A 23,004-nucleotide genomic window follows, 5' to 3' on the forward strand; every position below is an offset into this window, starting at 1 on the left:
TTTGTGTGTATGGAACATTTCTGGGATTTTGGTTTTTTAATGACTTCTTTGGGAGGGGGGGGGGGGTTCCTTTATTTCAGCTCATGAAACATGGGACCTTCACTTTACATATTGTGTTTATATTTTTGTTCAGTGTATAATTTTAGTCAAATGTTAACACCTTGAAAAGGCCTTTTGTGTTATTGTAATTTGTTACAGTAACTGTAATATATTACATTATTACCATTACTAAGACGACTGAGTTTATTATTTATATCATATAGGCCTGTAATATATTACATTATTACCATTACTAAGAGGACTGAGTTTATTATTTATATCATATAGGCCTGTAATATATTACATTATTACCATTACTAAGAGGACTGAGTTTATTATTTATATCATATAGGCCTGTAATATATTACATTATTACCATTACTAAGAAAACTGAGTTTATTATTTATATCATATTGTTGTAAATACAGGACTTTTTATTATTTGGTTATTAAGAAGTTAGAACAACGGACTTTCTGATTTCAGAGGGGTATAGAGGTCACGTAGAGAGGGGTATAGAGGTCACGTAGAGAGGGGTATAGAGGTCACGTAGAGAGGGGTATAGAGGTCACGTAGAGAGGGGTATAGAGGTCACGTAGAGAGGGTTATAGAGGTCACGTAGAGAGGGTTATAGAGGTCACGTAGAGAGGGGTATAGAGGTCACGTAGAGAGGGGTATAGAGGTCACGTAGAGAGGGGTATAGAGTTCACGTAGAGAGGGGTATAGAGGTCACGTAGAGAGGGGTATAGAGGTCACGTAGAGAGGGTTATAGAGGTCACGTAGAGAGGGGTATAGAGGTCACGTAGAGAGGGGTATAGAGGTCACGTAGAGAGGGTTATAGAGGTCACGTAGAGAGGGGTATAGAGGTCACGTAGAGAGGGTTATAGAGGTCACGTAGAGAGGGGTATAGAGGTCACGTAGAGACTATTTGATGACATGGTATAGTTGTGTGATATGTTTCCTGAAGGGAAGGTTGCCTTTCCAGGAAGTAAAATATTCAAATTGACAGGGACTCTTCTATAGTTTATATTTCAACAAAATAAGAAATCATGAAATAGGTGAATATTTGCTGGAGCTGTCCGTGGTGCTGAAGAGGATTTATCTTGTTGAGCGTTAAGGAGGCCTCCCTCCCTTCGCCTAACTTGAGACCATCATGCAAAAACCATATACATGGACATTGTACTTACTACATGTTGTCAAACAGCCCTCTATAAAACCATATACAGTGGGGCAAAAAAAGTAAGTTCTCCCACAAAAAGATGAGAGAGGCCTGTAATTTTCATCGTAGGTACACTTCAACTATGACAGACAAAAATGAGAAAAAAAATCCAGAAAATCACATTGTAGGATTTTTAATGAATTTATTTGCAAATTATAGTGGAAAATAAGTATTTGGTCACCTACAAACAAGCAAGATTTCTGGCTCTCACAGACCGGGTCATTCATTCCTGTTATGCCTTTTCTGTCCCCAGGAAATAACACCTCTTATTCACTGTAGAATGTGGTTTCCAAAGAGCTTTAAATAGAAAGGTAGGTGTCCTTTCCCATGAAAACACAGGAGATATCATCTCAATGGGAATTGTATTTGCATTTTTTGGACCATTTTGTTTTTCATTGGACGATGACATCACAATCAGGAAGTGTCCCATGACAGCGCAACGCCACATGAAGTATCAACACTCGGTTTAAACACATCTACATTTTAATGTTTCGTGATGTCAGTCAGTACGGTCTCGCTCTTAAAATGTCCCCCGGCTGTTCGGCTAAAGTAGATGAACATTTGATCCTTTCAAATTGTGTTTGACGGAACAGTAAAAAAAAATGATCTTCAAGTGTTCACCATTATGCTAGCTGGATCTTGATCACTCACAGTGCTACGGCTAAGTTAGCCTCCACATTTCCACCTTGCTAGGTTCCACCTTGCTATGTTCCACCCAGTGCTACGGCCAAGTTAGCCTCCACATTTCCACCTTGCTAGGTTCCACCTTGCTATGTTCCACCCAGTGCTACGGCCAAGTTAGCCTCCACATTTCTACCTTGCTAGGTTCCACCTTGCTATGTTCCACCCAGTGCTACGGCTAAGTTAGCCTCCACATTTCTATCTTGCTAGGTTCCACCCAGTGCTACGGCTAAGTTAAGCTCCACATTTCCACCTTGCTAGGTTCCACCTTGCTATGTTCCACCCAGTGCTACGGCTAAGTTAGCCTCCACATTTCCACCTTGCTAGGTTCCACCCAGTGCTACGGCTAAGTTAGCCTCCACATTTCCACCTTGCTATGTTCCACCCAGTGCTACGGCTAAGTTAGCCTCCACATTTCCACCTTGCTAGGTTCCACCCAGTGCTACGGCTAAGTTAGCCTCCACATTTCCACCTTGCTATGTTCCACCCAGTGCTACGGCTAAGTTAGCCTCCACCTTGCTAGGTTCCACCTTGCTATGTTCCACCCAGTGCTACGGCTAAGTTAGCCTCCACATTTCTACCTTGCTATGTTCCACCCAGTGCTACGGCTAAGTTAGCCTCCACATTTCCACCTTGCTATGTTCCACCCAGTGCTACGGCTAAGTTAGCCTCCACATTTCCACCTTGCTAGGTTCCACCCAGTGCTACGGCTAAGTTAGCTTCCACATTTCTACCTTGCTATGTTCCACCCAGTGCTACGGCTAAGTTAGCCTCCACATTTCCACCTTGCTAGGTTCCACCCAGTGCTACGGCTAAGTTAGCCTCCACATTTCCACCTTGCTAGGTTCCACCCTGTATATGCACCTAACAGGTTGGACGTTTTGTCAGAAAAATATATAAATGTAATTACTAACGTCAATATGTATGACTATTTACATAGAATCAATGAAAGTTACATAACGGCGATCATCTATCCCTCATTTTCTGTGTCATTTTATTCTGTCATAAGGAGGAAGGTATCTTGCGATGATTTCCTGTTTCTCTCTGTTGAAGACGTCCACAGCTCTGTTCACAACCCGCTCCACCTCCACGCCCTCTCCCAGGGTTGAGGGAAGGCCGTGGAGAACTTGTCTCCGCAGGTCCTGGAGAAATCTGGTTTTGGATTCATTGAAGTCGGCTGCCAGAGACCTCATCCTCTCGGGGGGAAGTTGATGTTCTGAACATAGGAGGATGAAGAGTTGTGATTTACTGGTGAGCGTATATAGAAGGAAGGTGGAGGTAGTGAGTCAAGAAACGTTCTACTTAGAAACCTACAATATAAACACACAATCATTCATTCTCTCTGTTTATTTTTATTTTACCTTTATTTAACTAGGCAAGTCAGTTAAGAACAAATTCTTATTTACAATGACGGCCTTGGAACAGTGGGTTAACTGCCTGTTCAGGGGCAGAACGACAGATTTGTACCTTGTCAGCTCGGGGGTTTGAACTCGCAACCTTCCGGTTGCTAGTCCAACGCTCTAACCAATAGGCTACCCTGCCGCCTCTACGCTCTAACCACTAGGCTACCCTGCCACCTCTACACTCTAACCACTAGGCTACTCTGCCACCTCTACACTCTAACCAATAGGCTACCCTGCCACCTCTACGCTCTAACCACTAGGCTACCCTGCCGCCTCTACACTCTAACCACTAGGCTACCCTGCCGCCTCTACACTCTAACCACTAGGCTACCCTGCCGCCTCTACACTCTAACCACTAGGCTACCCTGCCGCCTCTACACTCTAACCACTAGGCTACCCTGCCGCCTCTACACTCTAACCACTAGGCTACTACATGCCTTGCCACTATTAACTCTTGATTATGTTTTTTTTCTTTAAAAGGTAGACTCAGCCAGATGACGTTGAAACAAGATTTTGAGATGAGCGGATTTTGTGTTTATTTCGTGCAACGTCATCTCACTGAGTCTACCTTTCAAAGGGGAGAGTAAACACCTCAGAATGTCCACGTGCTCCATGTTCATATTCCCTTTGTTTGGCGTTCGTTCGGCACGGCGGGTTTTAGGGACCGACTGCCGGTGGGTCGTACGGCTGACAACATTTTCCGCTTGCAAATTACGCCTGGCATTCCGTTCAGAGTTGCTAAGTACTCTCAGCCGGCAAACTCTATCAGTGTGTGTGTGGGCTTTAAGGATCACAGTAAGGATGAATTACTGACCTCTGGCCTCCTGCATGGCCTGTGAGACCAGGCGTCTGCAGGCCTGGTCAGCCTGGTGGACCACACTGGACACACAGCTCTGACGGTCTGCCTCCTACAGAATATAGAATACACCACAGCTCTGAGGGTCTGCCTCCTACAGAATATAGAATACACCACAGCTCTGAGGGTCTGCCTCCTACAGAATATAGAATACACCACAGCTCTGAGGGTCTGCCTCCTACAGAATATAGAATACACCACAGCTCTGACGGTCAGCCTCCTACAGAATATAGAATACACCACAGCTCTGACGGTCAGCCTCCTACAGAATATAGAATACACCACAGCTCTGAGGGTCAGCCTCCTACAGAATACACCACAGCTCTGAGGGTCTGCCTCCTACAGAATATAGAATACACCACAGCTCTGAGGGTCAGCCTCCTACAGAATATAGAATACAGCAGAGGTCACGTTAACATGGTCAAAATGCTCATCACCATACTGTAAGCTGCTCTGGCTCCTACTAGACTCAGTGGGTCCCATGAACTAACAGAACATACCTTCTGCTCAGCGTTGTCCTGGACTGGACTCAGTGGGTTCCATGAACTAACAGAACATACCTTCTGCTCAGCGTTGTCCTGGACTGGACTCAGTGGGTTCCATGAACTAACAGAACATGCCTTCTGCTCAGCGTTGTCCTGGACTGGACTCAGTGGGTTCCATGAACTGACAGAACATGCCTTCTGCTCAGCGTTGTCCTGGACTGGACTCAGTGGGTTCCATGAACTAACAGAACATGCCTTCTGCTCAGCGTTGTCCTGGACTGGACTCAGTGGGTTCCATGAACTAACAGAACATACCTTCTGCTCAGCGTTGTCCTGGACTGGACTCAGTGGGTTCCATGAACTAACAGAACATACCTTCTGCTCAGCGTTGTCCTGGACTGGACTCAGTGGGTTCCATGAACTAACAGAACATACCTTCTGCTCAGCGTTGTCCTGGACTGGACTCAGTGGGTTCTCCAACGCAGTAGAGATCACCTTCACCAACCTTTGGCTGAAGGAGACGGTGAAACACAAGGTTAATATACATAAACAGTAACATTTGATTAACGTCCCATTTCCTGTCTGATTGCTTGGATCGGACGGGGCCACCGTGTCTCCCGACCCCTCCTGTCTCAGCCTCCAGTATTTATGCTGCAGTAGTTTATGTGTCGGGGGGCTAGGGTCAGTCTGTTATATCTGGAGTATTTCTCCTGTCCTTTCCGGTGTCCTGTGTGAATTTAAGTGTGCTCTCTCTAATTCTCTCTCTTTCTCTCTTTCTTTCTCTCTCTCGGAGGACCTGAGCCCTAGGACCATGCCTCAGGACTACCTGACATGATGACTCCTTGCTGTCCCCAGTCCACCTGGCCGTGCTGCTGCTCCAGTTTCAACTGTTCTGCCTTATTATTATTGGACCATGCTGGTCATTTATGAACATTTGAACATCTTGGCCATGTTCTGTTATAATCTCCACCCGGCACAGCCAGAAGAGGACTGGCCACCCCTCATAGCCTGGTTCCTCTCTAGTTTTCTTCCTAGGTTCTGGCCTTTCTAGGGAGTTTTTCCTAGCCACCGTGCTTCTACACCTGCATTGCTTGCTGTTTGGGGTTTTAGGCTGGGTTTCTGTACAGCACTTTGAGATATCAGCCGATGTGCGAAGGGCTTTATAAATACATTTGATTTGATTGCTGGTGTAAGGGGACACTTCCCTAGACTCACTCACATGTATTCTATGGTGAAGTGGTGTTCGCTGTCCAGAGTGACACTGTTCTGCTCCCATGGGTTTCTCTGAGGGTTTGGAGGCTCCATGCGCTTGGCCATCTCTACTATAACATCACTGGGTAACGGCTGGGGCCTCAGCTGGTTTCTCCTGACACACGACTCCACGGGACAGTGGACGTACACCTGACAGAATCCCACAGAGTCTGTTTTCAAAGAGAAAAATGTCATCGTAGGCAAACGATATCTATGATTTACTAACTGTTTCCACGGAAACGGAATTACGCCGAGACTCTGATTTAACACGAAGACTTATGCTAAACAAAAAAAAAACATTGATTTCAAAGTTTAACAAACCATACATACAATTCTATGCACAACAACTTGTTTGAACAATTTACATAGTAAATAAATAAAAATAAATTTAAAAAAAAACATTTACTGGAAAAACTGTGCAGATGCAAAAGTTTGGTAACAGAATTATGGTCAAATCTCCCTCAGTTTTATTCTGTTAACAAACTTTATCTGCACAGTTGTTCCTGTAAATGTGTTTTTGTTTTCTGTGGACATATTTAAAAGTCGTCCTTGTTTCGTTTGGTACATTTGTTTGGTAATTTGTAACTTTTTGGGCGACCAGACCAAATGCACATAGAAATGTGACTTATAGATCTGTCATTTTCATTGAAAGCGAGTCTTAGAACGCGGTAGGTCTGTTCTAGGTGTGCAATTTCTATGCTTCCCATACTTATTTTTGCATATTGTACTTTCAGTTTTGTACACCGGGCTTCAAACAGCTTTAAATAAAATATTATCAAGACATTTCACAATGTTTCTGACGGTGCAGTACGACGGGGTTTCAGATTTAACATACGTTTTCTGGCCAGTTGGTACACCTCGTATCTCATGCTTGGATAGTAGAAGTTGTCGTCCAGCAGAATGAAGAGTGGCGGCGGTGGTCGATCTGAAGGTGATGGGTAAGCCTGAGAAGAGCCCTCCGGTGTCCCGCAGACCTGAGAAGAGCCCACCGGTGTCCCGCAGACCTGAGAAGAGCCCGCCGGTGTCCCGCAGAACGGAGAAGAGCCCACCGGTGTCCCGCAGACCTGAGAAGAGCCCGCCGGTGTCCCGCAGACCTGAGAAGAGCCCGCCGGTGTCCCGCAGACCTGAGAAGAGCCCACCGGTGTCCCGCAGACCTGAGAAGAGCCCGCCGGTGTCCCGCAGACCTGAGCGGCGTGAAGGAGACGACTCCGGGCATCCCTGTTGATCTGGTAGATGATTGGTGGTAGCTGCTCTGTGGGACTCTGTAGGAACTGTTCAACACACCGCAGCACCGCTTGTCTGTGACATTTCCATTCAGTCTGCTGAGACATGGGGGTTGTGGCACAGTGACATGAGGAATACATGTGACAAACCCTGTTCTTTAATTTCCATTTACTCTGCTGAAAGACATGGGGGTTGTGGCACAATGACATGAGGAATACATTCATGACAAACCCTGTTCTTTAATTTCCATTTAGTCTGCTGAAAGACATGGGGGTTGTGGCACAGTGACACGAGGAATACATTCATGACAAACTCTGTTGCCTATTTCAAATAGTATATCATATTGTAATGACCCTGGGTTTATTAGCGCTGGAAATCGAGCATGCTTTTGCGGCACAGTCGATAGGGCGCCGGACCCGAGGGTTCGAGACCTGCTCCTTGCCGTTTCATTACAGTATCAATCAAACCTATGACGCATTTATATGGAAATGAACTCCCTTTTGATTCCTCTGGTAAAATGTTGTCTAATTGCAGTTGCTTTACAGGCAGTGTAATTCAATAATGCAGATTTGATTGAATTTCGGCACAAAAAAATCCCAGGTGGGTAGTTGAGAATTTACAGTTCTCAGTAGTCTACATTGATATAAACAGGACTTAGACTTGTAATGTACCGTCTGCGATCGCGGAATATCCTCCTCATCCTCGACTTCCTTCACATTGAAAGCGTCACCGGGTATCAGGTCGTCGTAAGAAATGACAGCGGACCTCCAGCCTCGTTGGACAGAGTGAGAGTTGACCGCCTGTGCAAGCGTCGACTTTCCTGCTGCAGGTAAACCGCAGAGAACACACAAGCATATCCGGGTGCACATCGCAAATTAACACTATCTTCATTTAGATCCATCGACGGAACGATTTGTCACCTTTGTAACGTTATTAAACTATTATTTGTTGAGGAATGTCCTCTTCCTGACCCATAACAAGTCCACGTCATAATCCAGTACTTCGATGGTGGTTTTGTTTTGGTAAGTGTACTAGTTTCTGGCCCAGTGCTGCCACCTGTGGTGCTGGAGGTTCTACCAAAACCAATGGCATGTTCAGAGTAATACCAAAGACAGGACAGTATCAAAGACCGGCTCAAACTGATTCTCCAACAGAAGTCCCCGTTCATACTAGGTAAACTAACGCGTACAAACACGTCATCGGGTCTAAGGGTCCTCTCGTGTCGAACTGCGCATGTGCACGCCGTCTCAAAGCCACTCTTTCGACAAAAGTTTAAAAAATCAAATCAAATGCTATTGGTCACATATTCAGCAGATGTTATTGGTCACATATACATATTCAGCAGATGTTATTGGTCACATACACATATTCAGCAGATGTTATTGGTCACATATTCAGCAGATGTTATTGGTCACATATTCAGCAGATGTTATTGGTCACATATACATATTCAGCAGATGTTATTGGTCACATATTCACCAGATGTTATTGGTCACAGACACATATTCAGCAGATGTTATTGCGGGTGTAGCGAAATGCTTGTGTTTCTAACTCCAACAGTGCAGTAGTCTCTAACAATTCACAACAAAACACACATCTAAAAGTAAGATGTATGTAATTAAGAAATATATCAATATTAAGACGAGCAATGTTGGAGTGGCATTGACTAAGATACAGTAGAATAGAATACAGTATATACATATGAGATGAGTAAAGCAGTATGTAAACATTATTAAAGTGACCAGTGTTCCATTATTAAAGTGACCAGTGTTCCATTATTAAAGTGACCAGTGTTCCATTATTAAAGTGACCAGTGTTACATTATTAAAGTGACCAGTGTTCCATTATTAAAGTGACCAGTGTTCCATTATTAAAGTGACCAGTGTTCCATTATTAAAGTGACCAGTGTTCCATTATTAAAGTGACCAGTGTTCCATTATTAAAGTGACCAGTGTTCCATTATTAAAGTGACCAGTGTTCCATTATTAAAGTGACCAGTGTTCCATTATTAAAGTGACCAGTGTTCCATTATTAAAGTGACCAGTGTTCCATTATTAAAGTGACCAGTGTTCCATTATTAAAGTGACCAGTGTTCCATTATTAAAGTGACCAGTGTTCCATTATTAAAGGGGCCAGTGTTCCATTATTAAAGTGACCAGTGTTCCATTATTAAAGGGGCCAGTGTTCCATTATTAAACTGACCAGTGTTCCATTATTAAAGGGACCAGTGTTCCATTATTAAAGTGACCAGTGTTCCATTATTAAAGTGACCAGTGTTCCATTATTAAAGTGACCAGTGTTCCATTATTAAAGTGACCAGTGTTCCATTATTAAAGTGACCAGTGTTCCATTATTAAAGTGACCAGTGTTCCATTATTAAAGTGACCAGTGTTCCATTATTAAAGTGACCAGTGTTCCATTATTAAAGTGACTAGTGTTCCATTATTAAAGGGACCAGTGTTCCATTATTAAAGTGACCAGTGTTCCATTATTAAAGTGACCAGTGTTCCATTATTAAAGGGACCAGTGTTCCATTATTAAAGGGACCAGTGTTCCATTATTAAAGTGACCAGTGTTCCATTATTAAAGTGACCAGTGTTCCATTATTAAAGTGACCATCTTTGATGCACCTGTACTGACCTCGCCTTCTGCATGACAGCGGGGTGAACAAGCAGTGGCTCGGGTGGTTGTTGTCCTTGATGATCTTTTTGGCCTTCCTGTGACATCGGGTGCTGTAGGTGTCCTGGAGGGCAGGCAGTTGTTGTTGGCTATTACTCCATTTAAAAAACAATCATTACCGCATGTAAGAGGCCTGAGAAATGAAAACCGGGTGGTGTAGACTACGCTCCAAAATGCCATGTGGTTCAATGAGAACACAAACATTTTCCAAGGCAGAGATGAGTGGCAGATACAGAGATGCGCGAGGACAGCAGTGGACACATACATTCTGGCCTAATGACAATAGCCCAGCCAAATGGCATTACACTTCTTTGGGTGATTGTGTAACCCATATCTCTTTCCATTCACCACTGTTTGGAGGCTTGAAATGTGTTTGTGAGAGAACGAACGTCAGTGGGTCGTCTAGTAGAGAATGTTTGACAATCAGATGAAAAGAACAACATGACTGGTTGTGTTTATGCCACAATAAAAAAAAGGTCATACATTTTTTTTTTAAGTTAAATGACAAATCTTTAAAATCGCCCTGCCCACAGAGATCCTATTGAATTAATAGGATCTCTGTGTTCTATATGAAATGCTATGACTCAGCCCATAACACAGGTTGGTGTAAGTGTGAACATATAGAATGTCCTGTACCTGGAAGAAATGAATTGAACTTTGACCCCTGGTTAGAATACCACAGAAGTATTCAGACCCTTTACTACACCTTTGGCAGTGATTACAGCCTCGAGTCTTCTTGGGTAGGACGCTACAAGCTTGGCACATCACCCAGTCCCTGCCACTGAAAAAAATCCCCACAGCATGCTGCTACCACCATGCTTCACCGTAGGGATGGTGCCAGGTTTCCTCCAGACGTGATGCTTGGCATTCAGGCCAACGAGTTTAATCTTGGTTTCATCCTACTAGAGAATCTTGTTTCTCATGGTCTGAGAGTCTTTAGATGACTTTTGGCAAACTACAAGTGGGTTGGGTAAATTGTTGGGTACCCTTCCCCAGATCTGTGCCTCGACACAATCCTGTCTCGGAGCTCTGCTGACAATTCCTTCAACCTCATGTCTTGGTTTTTGCTCTGACATGTCAACTGTGGGACCTTTATATAGACAGGTGTGTGCCTTCCCAAATATTTTCCAATCAATTGAATTTACCACAGGTGGACTCCAGTCAAGCTGTAGAAACATTTCAAAGACGATCAATGGAAACAGGATGCACCTGAGCTCAATAGTAGTCTCATAGCAAAGGGTCTGAAAACAGTATCTTTTTTTATCTTTTAGAAATGAGCAAAAACTTCTAAACCTGTTTTCGCTTTGTCATTATGGGATGTTGTGTGTAGATTGAGGATTTTATAGTAGTTATTTTAGAATGAGGCTGTAATGTAAAAGAAAAGTGGAGAAAGTCAAGGGGTCTGAATACTTTCCAAATGCAGTGTGTGTGTATAGGTCTGTTTGTGTTATATATATATATATATACATACATACATAAATACATACATACAGCCATGTTATATTTTCTACTGATTTCCACTGTTAGTCTACACCTGCTGTCTACAAAGTAAGTCAGAAATAATTTGATTTGACTTTTTAAACTCCGGCATGGTCTGTTTCACAAGCATTACTAGAAATCTCACGATGTTGCGCCTCTGGGTTTAGAAACTCTGGTAATATTCTACTGTACCTCTGGGTTTAGAAACTCTGGTAATATTCTACTGTACCTCTGGGTTTAGAAACTCTGGTAATATTCTACTGTACCTCTGGGTTTAGAAACTCTGGTAATATTCTACTGTACCTCTGGGTTTAGAAACTCTGGTAATATTCTACTGTACCTCTGGGTTTAGAAACTCTGGTAATATTCTACTGTACCTCTGGGTTTAGAAACTCTGGTAATATTCTACTGTACCTCTGGGTTTAGAAACTCTGGTAATATTCTACTGTACCTCTGGGTTTAGAAACTCTGGTAATATTCTACTGTACCTCTGGGTTTAGAAACTCTGGTAATATTCTACTGTACCTCTGGGTTTAGAAACTCTGGTAATATTCTACTGTACCTCTGGGTTTAGAAACTCTGGTAATATTCTACTGTACCTCTGGTAATATTCTACTGCACCTCTGGGTTTAGAAACTCTGGTAATATTCTACTGTACCTCTGGGTTTAGAAACTCTGGTAATATTCTACTGTACCTCTGGTAATATTCTACTGTACCTCTGGGTTTAGAAACTCTGGTAATATTCTACTGTACCTCTGGGTTTAGAAACTCTGGTAATATTCTACTGTACCTCTGGGTTTAGAAACTCTGGTAATATTCTACTGTACCTCTGGGTTTAGAAACTCTGGTAATATTCTACTGTACCTCTGGGTTTAGAAACCATGGTAATATTCTACTGTACCTCTGGGTTTAGAAACTCTGGTAATATTCTACTGTACCTCTGGGTTTAGAAACTCTGGTAATATTCTACTGTACCTCTGGGTTTAGAAACTCTGGTAATATTCTACTGTACCTCTGGTAATATTCTACTGCACCTCTGGTAATATTCTACTGCACCTCTGGTAATATTCTACTGTACCTCTGGTAATATTCTACTGTACCTCTGGGTTTAGAAACTCTGGTAATATTCTACTGTACCTCTGGTAATATTCTACTGTACCTCTGGTAATATTCTACTGTACCTCTGGTAATATTCTACTGTACCTCTGGTAATATTCTACTGTACCTCTGGTAATATTCTACTGTACCTCAGTGTTTAGAAACTCTGGTAATATTCTACTGTACCTCTGGGTTTAGAAACTCTGGTAATATTCTACTGTACCTCTGGGTTTAGAAACTCTGGTAATATTCTACTGTACCTCTGGGTTTAGAAACTCTGGTAATATTCTACTGTACCTCTGGTAATATTCTACTGTACCTCTGGTAATATTCTACTGTACCTCTGGTAATATTCTACTGTACCTCTGGTAATATTCTACTGCACCTCTGGGTTTAGAAACTCTGGTAATATTCTACTGTACCTCTGGGTTTAGAAACTCTGGTAATATTCTACTGTACCTCTGGTAATATTCTACTGTACCTCTGGGTTTAGAAACTCTGGTAATATTCTACTGTACCTCTGGGTTTAGAAACTCTGGTAATATTCTACTGTACCTCTGGGTTTAGAAACTCTGGTAATATTCTACTGTACCTCTGGTAATATTCTACTGTACCTCTGGTAATATTCTACTGTACCTCTGGTAATATTCTACTGTACCTCTGGTAATATTCTACTGCACCTCTGGGTTTAGAAACTCTGGTAATATTCTACTGTACCTCTGGGTTTAGAAACTCTGGTAATATTCTACTGTACCTCTGGTAATATTCTACTGTACCTCTGGGTTTAGAAACTCTGGTAATATTCTACTGTACCTCTGGGTTTAGAAACTCTGGTAATATTCTACTGTACCTCTGGGTTTAGAAACTCTGGTAATATTCTACTGTACCTCTGGGTTTAGAAACTCTGGTAATATTCTACTGTACCTCTGGGTTTAGAAACTCTGGTAATATTCTACTGTACCTCTGGGTTTAGAAACCATGGTAATATTCTACTGTACCTCTGGGTTTAGAAACTCTGGTAATATTCTACTGTACCTCTGGGTTTAGAAACTCTGGTAATATTCTACTGTACCTCTGGGTTTAGAAACTCTGGTAATATTCTACTGTACCTCTGGTAATATTCTACTGCACCTCTGGTAATATTCTACTGCACCTCTGGTAATATTCTACTGTACCTCTGGTAATATTCTACTGTACCTCTGGGTTTAGAAACTCTGGTAATATTCTACTGTACCTCTGGTAATATTCTACTGTACCTCTGGTAATATTCTACTGTACCTCTGGTAATATTCTACTGTACCTCTGGTAATATTCTACTGTACCTCTGGTAATATTCTACTGTACCTCTGGTAATATTCTACTGTACCTCTGGTAATATTCTACTGTACCTCAGTGTTTAGAAACTCTGGTAATATTCTACTGTACCTCTGGGTTTAGAAACTCTGGTAATATTCTACTGTACCTCTGGGTTTAGAAACTCTGGTAATATTCTACTGTACCTCTGGGTTTAGAAACTCTGGTAATATTCTACTGTACCTCTGGGTTTAGAAACTCTGGTAATATTCTACTGTACCTCTGGGTTTAGAAACTCTGGTAATATTCTACTGTACCTCTGGGTTTAGAAACTCTGGTAATATTCTACTGTACCTCTGGGTTTAGAAACTCTGGTAATATTCTACTGTACCTCTGGTAATATTCTACTGTACCTCTGGTAATATTCTACTGTACCTCTGGTAATATTCTACTGTACCTCTGGTAATATTCTACTGTACCTCTGGTAATATTCTACTGCACCTCTGGGTTTAGAAACTCTGGTAATATTCTACTGTACCTCTGGGTTTAGAAACTCTGGTAATATTCTACTGTACCTCTGGTAATATTCTACTGTACCTCGGAATGAAAGATTGGCCTAATAAAACAATGGAAAATAAGGCAGGAAAATATTTTATCACATTTTTATTATGAGTAACTTTTAAATATTAAAAAAAATCTTGTAAACCGCTCATAAAATAAATGGAGCCTTTCTGGAACTTAACAATATCAACAATATGTATATTTTTTATTACAAAATGTGTTACCTTCATTTCCGTAGTAATAATGTAAAAAGTAATATCTTAAAAAGTCCCTGTCACCAAATCATGTTCCTGCAATAAAACGTTTTTTAAATTATTATTATTATTTAGATATCCACAAACGATCATACAAATGTGAGTAAAATACAAATATGAAATTTACAATGACGAATGAGGGAAGAGCCCCCCATTATGTTCGAAGGGGTGTTTCTGTCAGGGTTAATGCTTGGGAGGGATGGGTTTGGGAACACCTGGGCCTTGCTGGGGGAGAGGTGGCTGGGAGGCAGGAGGTTGGTTCCAATTGTTGTTTTCTCCATACCTAAGTGGCATATTAAAACTAAAATCAACATTAAAAAATAAAACATACAACTAAGGCGTTTGTAATATGGACACTCTTCCCCCCCCCAATATGCTACGATAAAGCATTAATACCTGGGTCCTGAGGTAGAGGATGGTGGATATGTAGGCATTGGCTGGAAACAGATGAAGAGAGCAGAATTACTACAACATGTAAACTGATTAATAAGTCACATACTGGAAAAGGTCCTAGATCTGTTTGTGTTGTATAGCCCACTCCCATGACCAGGCTAGATCTCGTTGTATAGCCCACTCCCATGACCAGGCTAGGTCTGTTTGTGTTGTATAGCCCACTCCCATGACCAGGCTAGATATGTGTTGTATAGCCCACTCCCATGACCAGGCTAGATCTGGTTGTATAGCCCACTCCCATGACCAGGCTAGATCTGGTTGTATAGCCCACTCCCATGACCAGGCTAGATCTGGTTGTATAGCCTACTCCCATGACCAGGCTAGATCTGGTTGTATAGCCTACTCCCATGACCAGGCTAGATATGTGTTGTATAGCCCATTCCCATGACCAGGCTAGGACTGTTTGTGTTGTATAGCCCACTCCCATGACCAGGCTAGATCTCGTTGTATAGCCCACTCCCATGACCAGGCTAGGTCTGTTTGTGTTGTATAGCCCACTCCCATGACCAGGCTAGATATGTGTTGTATAGCCCACTCCCATGACCAGGCTAGATCTGGTTGTATAGCCTACTCCCATGACCAGGCTAGATCTGGTTGTATAGCCCACTCCCATGACCAGGCTAGATCTGGTTGTATAGCCCACTCCCATGACCAGGCTAGATCTGGTTGTATAGCCCACTCCCATGACCAGGCTAGATCTGGTTGTATAGCCCACTCCCATGACCAGGCTAGATCTGGTTGTATAGCCCACTCCCATGACCAGGCTAGATCTGGTTGTATAGCCCACTCCCATGACCAGGCTAGATCTGGTTGTATAGCCCACTCCCATGACCAGGCTAGATCTGTTTGTGTTGTATAGCCTACTCCCATGACCAGGCTAGATCTGTTTGTGTTGTATAGCCTACTCCCATGACCAGGCTAGATCTGTGTTGTGTTGTATAGCCCACTCCCATGACCAGGCTAGATCTGTTTGTGTTGTATAGCCCACTCCCATGACCAGGCTAGATCTGGTTGTATAGCCCACTCCCATGACCAGGCTAGATCTGGTTGTATAGCCCACTCCCATGACCAGGCTAGATCTGGTTGTATAGCCCACTCCCATGACCAGGCTAGATCTGGTTGTATAGCCCACTCCCATGACCAGGCTAGATCTGTTTGTGTTGTATAGCCCACTCCCATGACCAGGCTAGGTCTGTTTGTGTTGTATAGCCCACTCCCATGACCAGGCTAGATCTGTTTGTGTTGTATAGCCTACTCCCATGACCAGGCTAGATCTGGTTGTATAGCCCACTCCCATGACCAGGCTAGATCTGGTTGTATAGCCCACTCCCATGACCAGGCTAGATCTGGTTGTATAGCCCACTCCCATGACCAGGCTAGATCTGGTTGTATAGCCCACTCCCATGACCAGGCTAGAGGTCCAACCAGACGTGTTTTAGGTTTCATCCCTTCAAAAAATATGATTTCCCTGCTAACTTTGACCATGATGGCAGTTGATGGAAAAACCTGGTCAGTTCTGGATCCTGTCCCATTTTAGACATAGTAGGGTCTGAAATGATTTAACCCCTCAATAAAGACATAGCAGGGTCTGAAATGATTTACCCCCTTAACAAAAATGAGCAAACAATTACTATAAAATAAACCATTAAAATATTGAGCTATATTGTACGCAAAAAAAACATTTTTTTCTCAAAAAGGTAGGGTAAAAATGGACACCCCTGTTTCCAATACCTCACTTTGCGAGGATAACAGCACAGCCTTTTTCTAGAATGTTTTATGAGTTTGAGAACACATTTGTCACATGCACCAAAAAAATACAACAGGACCTTACAGTGAAATGCTGACTGACAAGCCCTTAACCAAAAATGCTTTAGGAGGGATCTTAAACCCAGGCCTCCATACAGATCCTTGATATCCTCTGTCTGCTCTTGTATACTACCCTCCTCAATTCAAACCACAGATCCTTGATATCCTCTGTCTGCTCTTGTATACTACCCTCCTCAATTCAAACCACAGATCCTTGATATCCTCTGTCTGCTCTTGTATACTACCCTCCTCAATTCAAACCACAGGTTTTCAATGGATTTCAAGTCCAGAGACAGATGGCGATGCAAAATGTGAATTATGTAGCAAAATAACAATTTCTTAGTGGATTTTGATGTGTGCTTGGGGATATTGTATTGCTGGAAGAGCCACTTGTGGTCAAGTTTCAGCCTCCTCACAGTCAACCAGGTTGTTGGCTAAAATGTCCTGGAACTGGGTAAGGTCCATGATGCCGTTGACCTTAACAAGGCCTCCAGGACCAGCAGAAGTAGAACAGCCCCACAACATTAAAGATTCACCACCATATTATACAGTAGGTTGGGGGTTCTTTTCTGCTCATGTATTCTCAGACACACTGAAGCCACCACTGGGTGGACGTGGCCTGTATTCTCAGACACACTGAATCCACCACTGGGTGTACGTGGCCTGTATTCTCAGACCCCACCACTGGGTGGACGTGGCCTGTATTCTCAGACACACTGAACCCACCACTGGGTGGACGTGGCCTGTATTCTCAGACACACTGAATCCACCACTGGGTGTACGTGGCCTGTATTCTCAGACCCCACCACTGGGTGGACGTGGCCTGTATTCTCAGACCCCACCACTGGGTGGACGTGGCCTGTATTCTCAGACACACTGAACCACACCACTGGGTGGACGTGGCCTGTATTCTCAGACACACTGAAGCCAACACTGGGTGGACGTGGCCTGTATTCTCAGACACACTGAAGCCAACACTGGGTGGACGTGGCCTGTATTCTCAGACACACTGAAGCCAACACTGGGTGGACGTGGCCTGTATTCTCAGACACACTGAACCACACCACTGGGTGGACGTGGCCTGTATTCTCAGACACACTGAACCACACCACTGGGTGGACGTGGCCTGTATTCTCAGACACCACTGGGTGGACGTGGCCTGTAAACTCAGACACACCCAATCCACCACTGAGTGGACGTGGCCTGTATTCTCATCTGACCAAAGCACCGGTTCCAATGCAACATTCATAATCTACATTTATTAATGGCCATCTCAGTCTCCGGACTTGAAATCCATTGAAATCCTGTGGTTTGAATTGAGGAGGGCAGTCCACAAGCACAGACAAAGGATATGAAGGATCTGTATGGAGGAATGGTCTAAGACGTACCTTTGAGAATGATGTATGAAATATTATAATTTCAATTTTTTTAATAGATGAGTATTTGAATCATTTTTACTCATTTTTTATCAAGGGTGTCAATATCAGATCCCACTGTACATGTAGTGGAACTGTTTACCTGAGGGGGTGGGGCCTGTGTTGCTGGGGGAACAGTATACCCGAGGGGGTGGGGCCTGTGTTGCTGGGGTAACAGTTTGACCCGAGGGGGTGGGGCCTGTGTTGCTGGGGGAACAGTTTGACCCGAGGGGGTGGGGCCTGTGTTGCTGGGGGAACAGTTTGACCCGAGGGGGTGGGGCCTGTGTTGCTGGGGGAACAGTTTGACCCGAGGGGGTGGGGCCTGTGTTGCTGGGGGAACAGTTTGACCCGAGGGGGTGGGGCCTGTGTTGCTGGGGGAACAGTTTGACCCAAGGGGGTGGGGCCTGTGTTGCTGGGGGAACAGTATACCCGAGGGGTTGGGGCCTGTGTTGCTGGGGGAACAGTTTGACCCGAGGCGGCGGGGCCTGTGTTGCTGGGGGAAAAAACAGTTTACCTGAGGGGGTGGGGCCTGTGTTGCTGGAGGTTGTGTAGTTGGTTGTTTCGGGGCATTGCCATTCGCTGTGTTTCCTGACCTGCGGACATTAGAAATCATCATGTGAAATGCAACACCTGTGACCCAGAGAAAGTCACCCAGTTTTACATACTATATGCTTTTAATCTCATACAATTTCTATTTCTGTCACACAACCTGTTAAACTAATCAAAGAAGTGCCACCATCTAGGTTTGTACAGTTTTGTGATGAGATGAACCCAATTTACAGAGACAAGAATCTTTATTGACATTTTGTTGGTTTACTCATAATCTAGGTGTCCATAAGCTACAGTTGAAGTGTGAAGTTTACATACACTTGGGTTGGAGTCATTAAAACTCATTTATCAACCACTCCACTAATTTCTTAGTTTGGGAAACAGCTTGGGAAATTCCAGAAAATGATGTCACGGCTTTAGAAGCTTCTGATGAGTCCTATATCAACATAACCTGAAAGGCCGCTCAGCAAGGAAGAAGCCGCTGCTCCAAAACCGCCATAAAGCCAGACTACGGTTTGCAACTACACATGGGAACAAAGATCGTACTGCACATGGGGACAAAGATCGTACTTTTTGGAGAAATGTACTCTGGTCTGATGAAACGAAAATATAACTGTTTGGCCATAATGACCATCGTTATGTTTGGAGGAAAAAGGGGGAGTCTTGCAAGCCGAAGAACACCATCCCAACCGTGAAGCACGGGGGTAGCAGCATCATGTTGTGGGGGTGCTTTGCTGCAGGAGGGACTGGTGCACTTCACAAAATAGATGGCTTCGTGAGGGAGGGAAATTATGTGGATATATTGAAGCAACATTTCAAGACATCAGTCAGGAAGTTAAAGCTTGGTCGCAAATGGGTCTTCCAAATGGACAATGACCCCAAGCATACTTCCAAAGTTGTCACAAAACGGCTTAAGGACAAAAAAGTCAAGGTATTGGAGTGGCCATCACAAAGCCCTGACCTCAATCCCATAGAAAAATTGTGGGCAGAACTGAAAAAGCGTGTGCGAGTAAGGAGGCCTACAAACCTGACTCAGTTACACGAGCTCTGTCAGGGGGAATGGGCCAAAATTCACCCAACTTATTGTGGGAAGCTTGTGGAAGGCTACCCGAAACATTTGACCGGAGTTAAACAATTTAAAGGCAATGCTACCAAATACTAATTGAGTGAATGTAAACTTCTGACCCACTGGGATTGTGATGAAAGAAATAGAAGCTGAAATATATAATTCTCTCTACTATTATTCTGACATTTCACATTCTTAAAATAAAGTGGTGATCCTAATTGACCTAAGACAGGGAATTTTTACTAGGATTAAATGTCAGGAATTGTGAAAAACTGAGTTTAAATGTCATTTGGCTAAGGTGTATATAAACTTCCAACTTCAACTGTAAGTGTCCATAGCTAGGTGTCCATCCAATTAGCCATAGAATTTCAGAGGAATACTCTAGAATCCGCATTACGAAAATATGCATTTTCCCCAACAGTGGTGTTTCCAGATATATATATATATATATATATATATAATATACTTTTTGCTGATAGAAACCAGTGCGTGATGACAGAGCACACAAAATGTACTGCTTCGCTCAAGTATTCGTGTACCGAATAAAAATGTCAACTTCAATGTTTCCACGTTTTGTTTCCATCACAGCCGTCAGGATCATTTAAAAAACATGTTTATGACTTACAAACTGTGGATGGAACCGTGGTGAAAGACTGTTGATATCCACGACTGGGTTTACCTGGAGCGTCTGGAGTGTGGTGATAGACAGTGTTTACCTAGAGCGTCTGGAGCGTGGTGATAGACAGTGTTTACCTAGAGCGTCTGGAGCGTGGTGATAGACAGTGTTTACCTAGAGCGTCTGGAGCGTGGTGATAGACAGTGTTTACCTAGAGCGTCTGGAGCGTGGTGATGGACAGTGTTTACCTAGAGCGTCTGGAGCGTGGTGATAGACAGTGTTTACCTAGAGCGTCTGGAGCGTGGTGATAGACAGTGTTTACCTAGAGCGCCTGGAGCGTGGTGATAGACAGTGTTTACCTAGAGCGTCTGGAGCGTGGTGATAGTGTTTACCTAGAGCGTCTGGAGCATGGTGATAGACAGTGCTTACCTAGAGTGTCTGGAGCGTGGTGATAGACAGTGTTTACCTAGAGCGTCTGGAGCGTGGTGATAGACAGTGTTTACCTAGAGCGTCTGGAGCGTGGTGATAGACAGTGTTTACCTAGAGCGTCTGGAGTGTGGTGATAGACAGTGTTTACCTAGAGCGTGGTGATAGACAGTGTTTACCTAGAGCGTGGTGATAGACAGTGTTTACCTAGAGCGTCTGGAGCGTGGTCCTTTGAGGCATCTTTCCAGGGTATCCCTTCTGAACACATAGAGCAGTACTAACACCAGCAGCACCAGGATGGGAACCACCAGCAGGAAGAAGATCAGCAGGCCGTCCCTCAGGGAATAATCTGGGAGCAGCAGAGTGATAGTTATTAGTGAAGGTCAGCAGGCCGTCCCTCAGGGAATAATCTGGGAGCAGCAGAGTGATAGTTATTAGTGAAGGTCAGCAGGCCGTCCCTCAGGGAGTGAACAGCACCTGTCTATAATGACAGGCAGGTAGAGACAGGAAAGGTGTGCAGTGCACAGCACCTGTCTATAATGACAGGCAGGTAGAGGGAGGACAGGTGTGCAGTGAACAGCACCTGTCTATAATGATAGGCAGGTAGAGGGAGGAAAGGTGTGCAGTGAACAGTACCTGTCTATAATGACAGGCAGGTAGACAGAGGAAAGGTGTGCAGTGAACAGTACCTGTCTATAATGACAGGAAAGGTGTGCAGTGAACAGTACCTGTCTATAATGACAGGCAGGTAGAGACAGGAAAGGTGCGCAGTGAACAGTACCTGTCTATAATGACAGGCAGGTAGAGACAGGAAAGGTGTGCAGTGAACAGTACCTGTCTATAATGACAGGCAGGTAGAGACAGGAAAGGTGTGCAGTGAACAGTACCTGTCTATAATGACAGGCAGGTAGAGACAGGAAAGGTGTGCAGTGAACAGTACCTGTCTATAATGACAGGCAGGTAGACAGAGGAAAGGTGTGCAGTGAACAGTACCTGTCTATAATGACAGGCAGGTAGAGACAGGAAAGGTGTGCAGTGAACAGTACCTGTCTATAATGACAGGCAGGTAGAGACAGGAAAGGTGTGCAGTGAACAGTACCTGTCTATAATGACAGGCAGGTAGAGACAGGAAAGATGTGCAGTGAACAGTACCTGTCTATAATGACAGGCAGGTAGAAACAGGAAAGGTGTGCAGTGAACAGTACCTGTCTATAATGACAGGCAGGTAGACAGAGGAAAGGTGTGCAGTGAACAGTACCTGTCTATAATGACAGGCAGGTAGAGACAGGAAAGGTGTGCAGTGAACAGTACCCGTCTATAATGACAGGCAGGTAGAGACAGGAAAGGTGTGCAGTGAACAGTACCTGTCTATAATGACAGGAAAGGTGTGCAGTGAACAGTACCTGTCTATAATGACAGGCAGGTAGAGACAGGAAAGGTGTGCAGTGAACAGTACCTGTCTATAATGACAGGCAGGTAGAGACAGGAAAGGTGTGCAGTGAATAGTACCCGTCTATAATGACAGGCAGGTAGAGGGAGGAAAGGTGTGCAGTGAACAGTACCTGTCTATAATGACAGGCAGGTAGAGACAGGAAAGGTGTGCAGTGAACAGTACCTGTCTATAATGACAGGCAGGTAGAGACAGGAAAGGTGTGCAGTGAACAGTACCTGTCTATAATGACAGGCAGGTAGAGACAGGAAAGGTGTGCAGTGAACAGTACCTGTCTATAATGACAGGAAAGGTGTGCAGTGAACAGTACCTGTCTATAATGACAGGCAGGTAGAGACAGGAAAGGTGTGCAGTGAATAGTACCCGTCTATAATGACAGGCAGGTAGAGACAGGAAAGGTGTGCAGTGAACAGTACCTGTCTATAATGACAGGCAGGTAGAGACAGGAAAGGTGTGCAGTGAACAGTACCTGTCTATAATGACAGGCAGGTAGAGACAGGAAAGGTGTGCAGTGAACAGTACCTGTCTATAATGACAGGAAAGGTGTGCAGTGAACAGTACCTGTCTATAATGACAGGCAGGTAGAGACAGGAAAGGTGTGCAGTGAATAGTACCCGTCTATAATGACAGGCAGGTAGAGACAGGAAAGGTGTGCAGTGAACAGTACCTGTCTATAATGACAGGCAGGTAGAGACAGGAAAGG

The 23,004-nt window shown here is 43.9% G+C and overlaps 2 protein-coding genes across 31 annotated transcripts in view; both read right to left on the reverse strand.

The window, feature by feature from the left end:
- Positions 1-1,602: 1,602 nt before the first annotated feature.
- pstk (phosphoseryl-tRNA kinase) lies at positions 1,603-8,344 on the reverse strand. 28 transcript variants are annotated; one of them, XM_090217849.1, is made up of 9 exons: positions 7,827-8,153; positions 7,116-7,253; positions 6,906-6,935; positions 6,767-6,875; positions 5,900-6,101; positions 4,696-5,191; positions 4,154-4,247; positions 2,103-3,152; positions 1,603-2,021 (listed from the first exon to the last, which is right to left on the reverse strand). In XM_090217849.1, the coding sequence occupies exons 1-8, from the start codon at positions 8,022-8,024 to the stop codon at positions 2,926-2,928; spliced, it is 1,494 nt and encodes a 497-aa protein (XP_090073975.1). In that variant the 5' UTR covers positions 8,025-8,153; the 3' UTR covers positions 1,603-2,021; positions 2,103-2,925. The 28 variants fall into 28 exon arrangements, with proteins under 28 accessions (XP_090073975.1, XP_090073974.1, XP_090073987.1 ...); XM_090217848.1 differs by lacking the exon at positions 6,906-6,935 and adding an exon at positions 7,026-7,085; XM_090217861.1 differs by lacking the exon at positions 6,906-6,935 and having other exon boundaries at positions 5,116-5,191; positions 7,026-7,250; positions 7,827-8,344.
- A 6,009-nt stretch (positions 8,345-14,353) lies between these two features.
- adam9b (ADAM metallopeptidase domain 9b) overlaps positions 14,354-23,004 on the reverse strand; it is a 39,963-nt gene continuing 31,312 nt past the window's right edge. For 2 of the 3 annotated variants that reach the window (XM_090217865.1, XM_090217866.1), the window contains 4 exons: positions 21,059-21,200; positions 18,709-18,787; positions 14,917-14,957; positions 14,354-14,803 (listed from right to left, as the gene is read on the reverse strand). In XM_090217865.1, the coding sequence (XP_090073991.1) occupies positions 14,704-14,803; positions 14,917-14,957; positions 18,709-18,787; positions 21,059-21,200 (362 nt within the window). In that variant the 3' untranslated portion in view covers positions 14,354-14,703. Of the gene's footprint in view, positions 14,804-14,916; positions 14,958-18,708; positions 18,788-21,058; positions 21,262-23,004 lie in introns of all 3 variants that reach the window. The other variant, XR_016491185.1, reaches the window with a different exon arrangement.

The sequence above is a fragment of the Oncorhynchus mykiss genome, chromosome 23 (genome assembly GCF_057628025.1).
Source record: "Oncorhynchus mykiss isolate SJ-2025 chromosome 23, ASM5762802v1, whole genome shotgun sequence".
Taxonomy (NCBI): domain Eukaryota; kingdom Metazoa; phylum Chordata; class Actinopteri; order Salmoniformes; family Salmonidae; genus Oncorhynchus; species Oncorhynchus mykiss.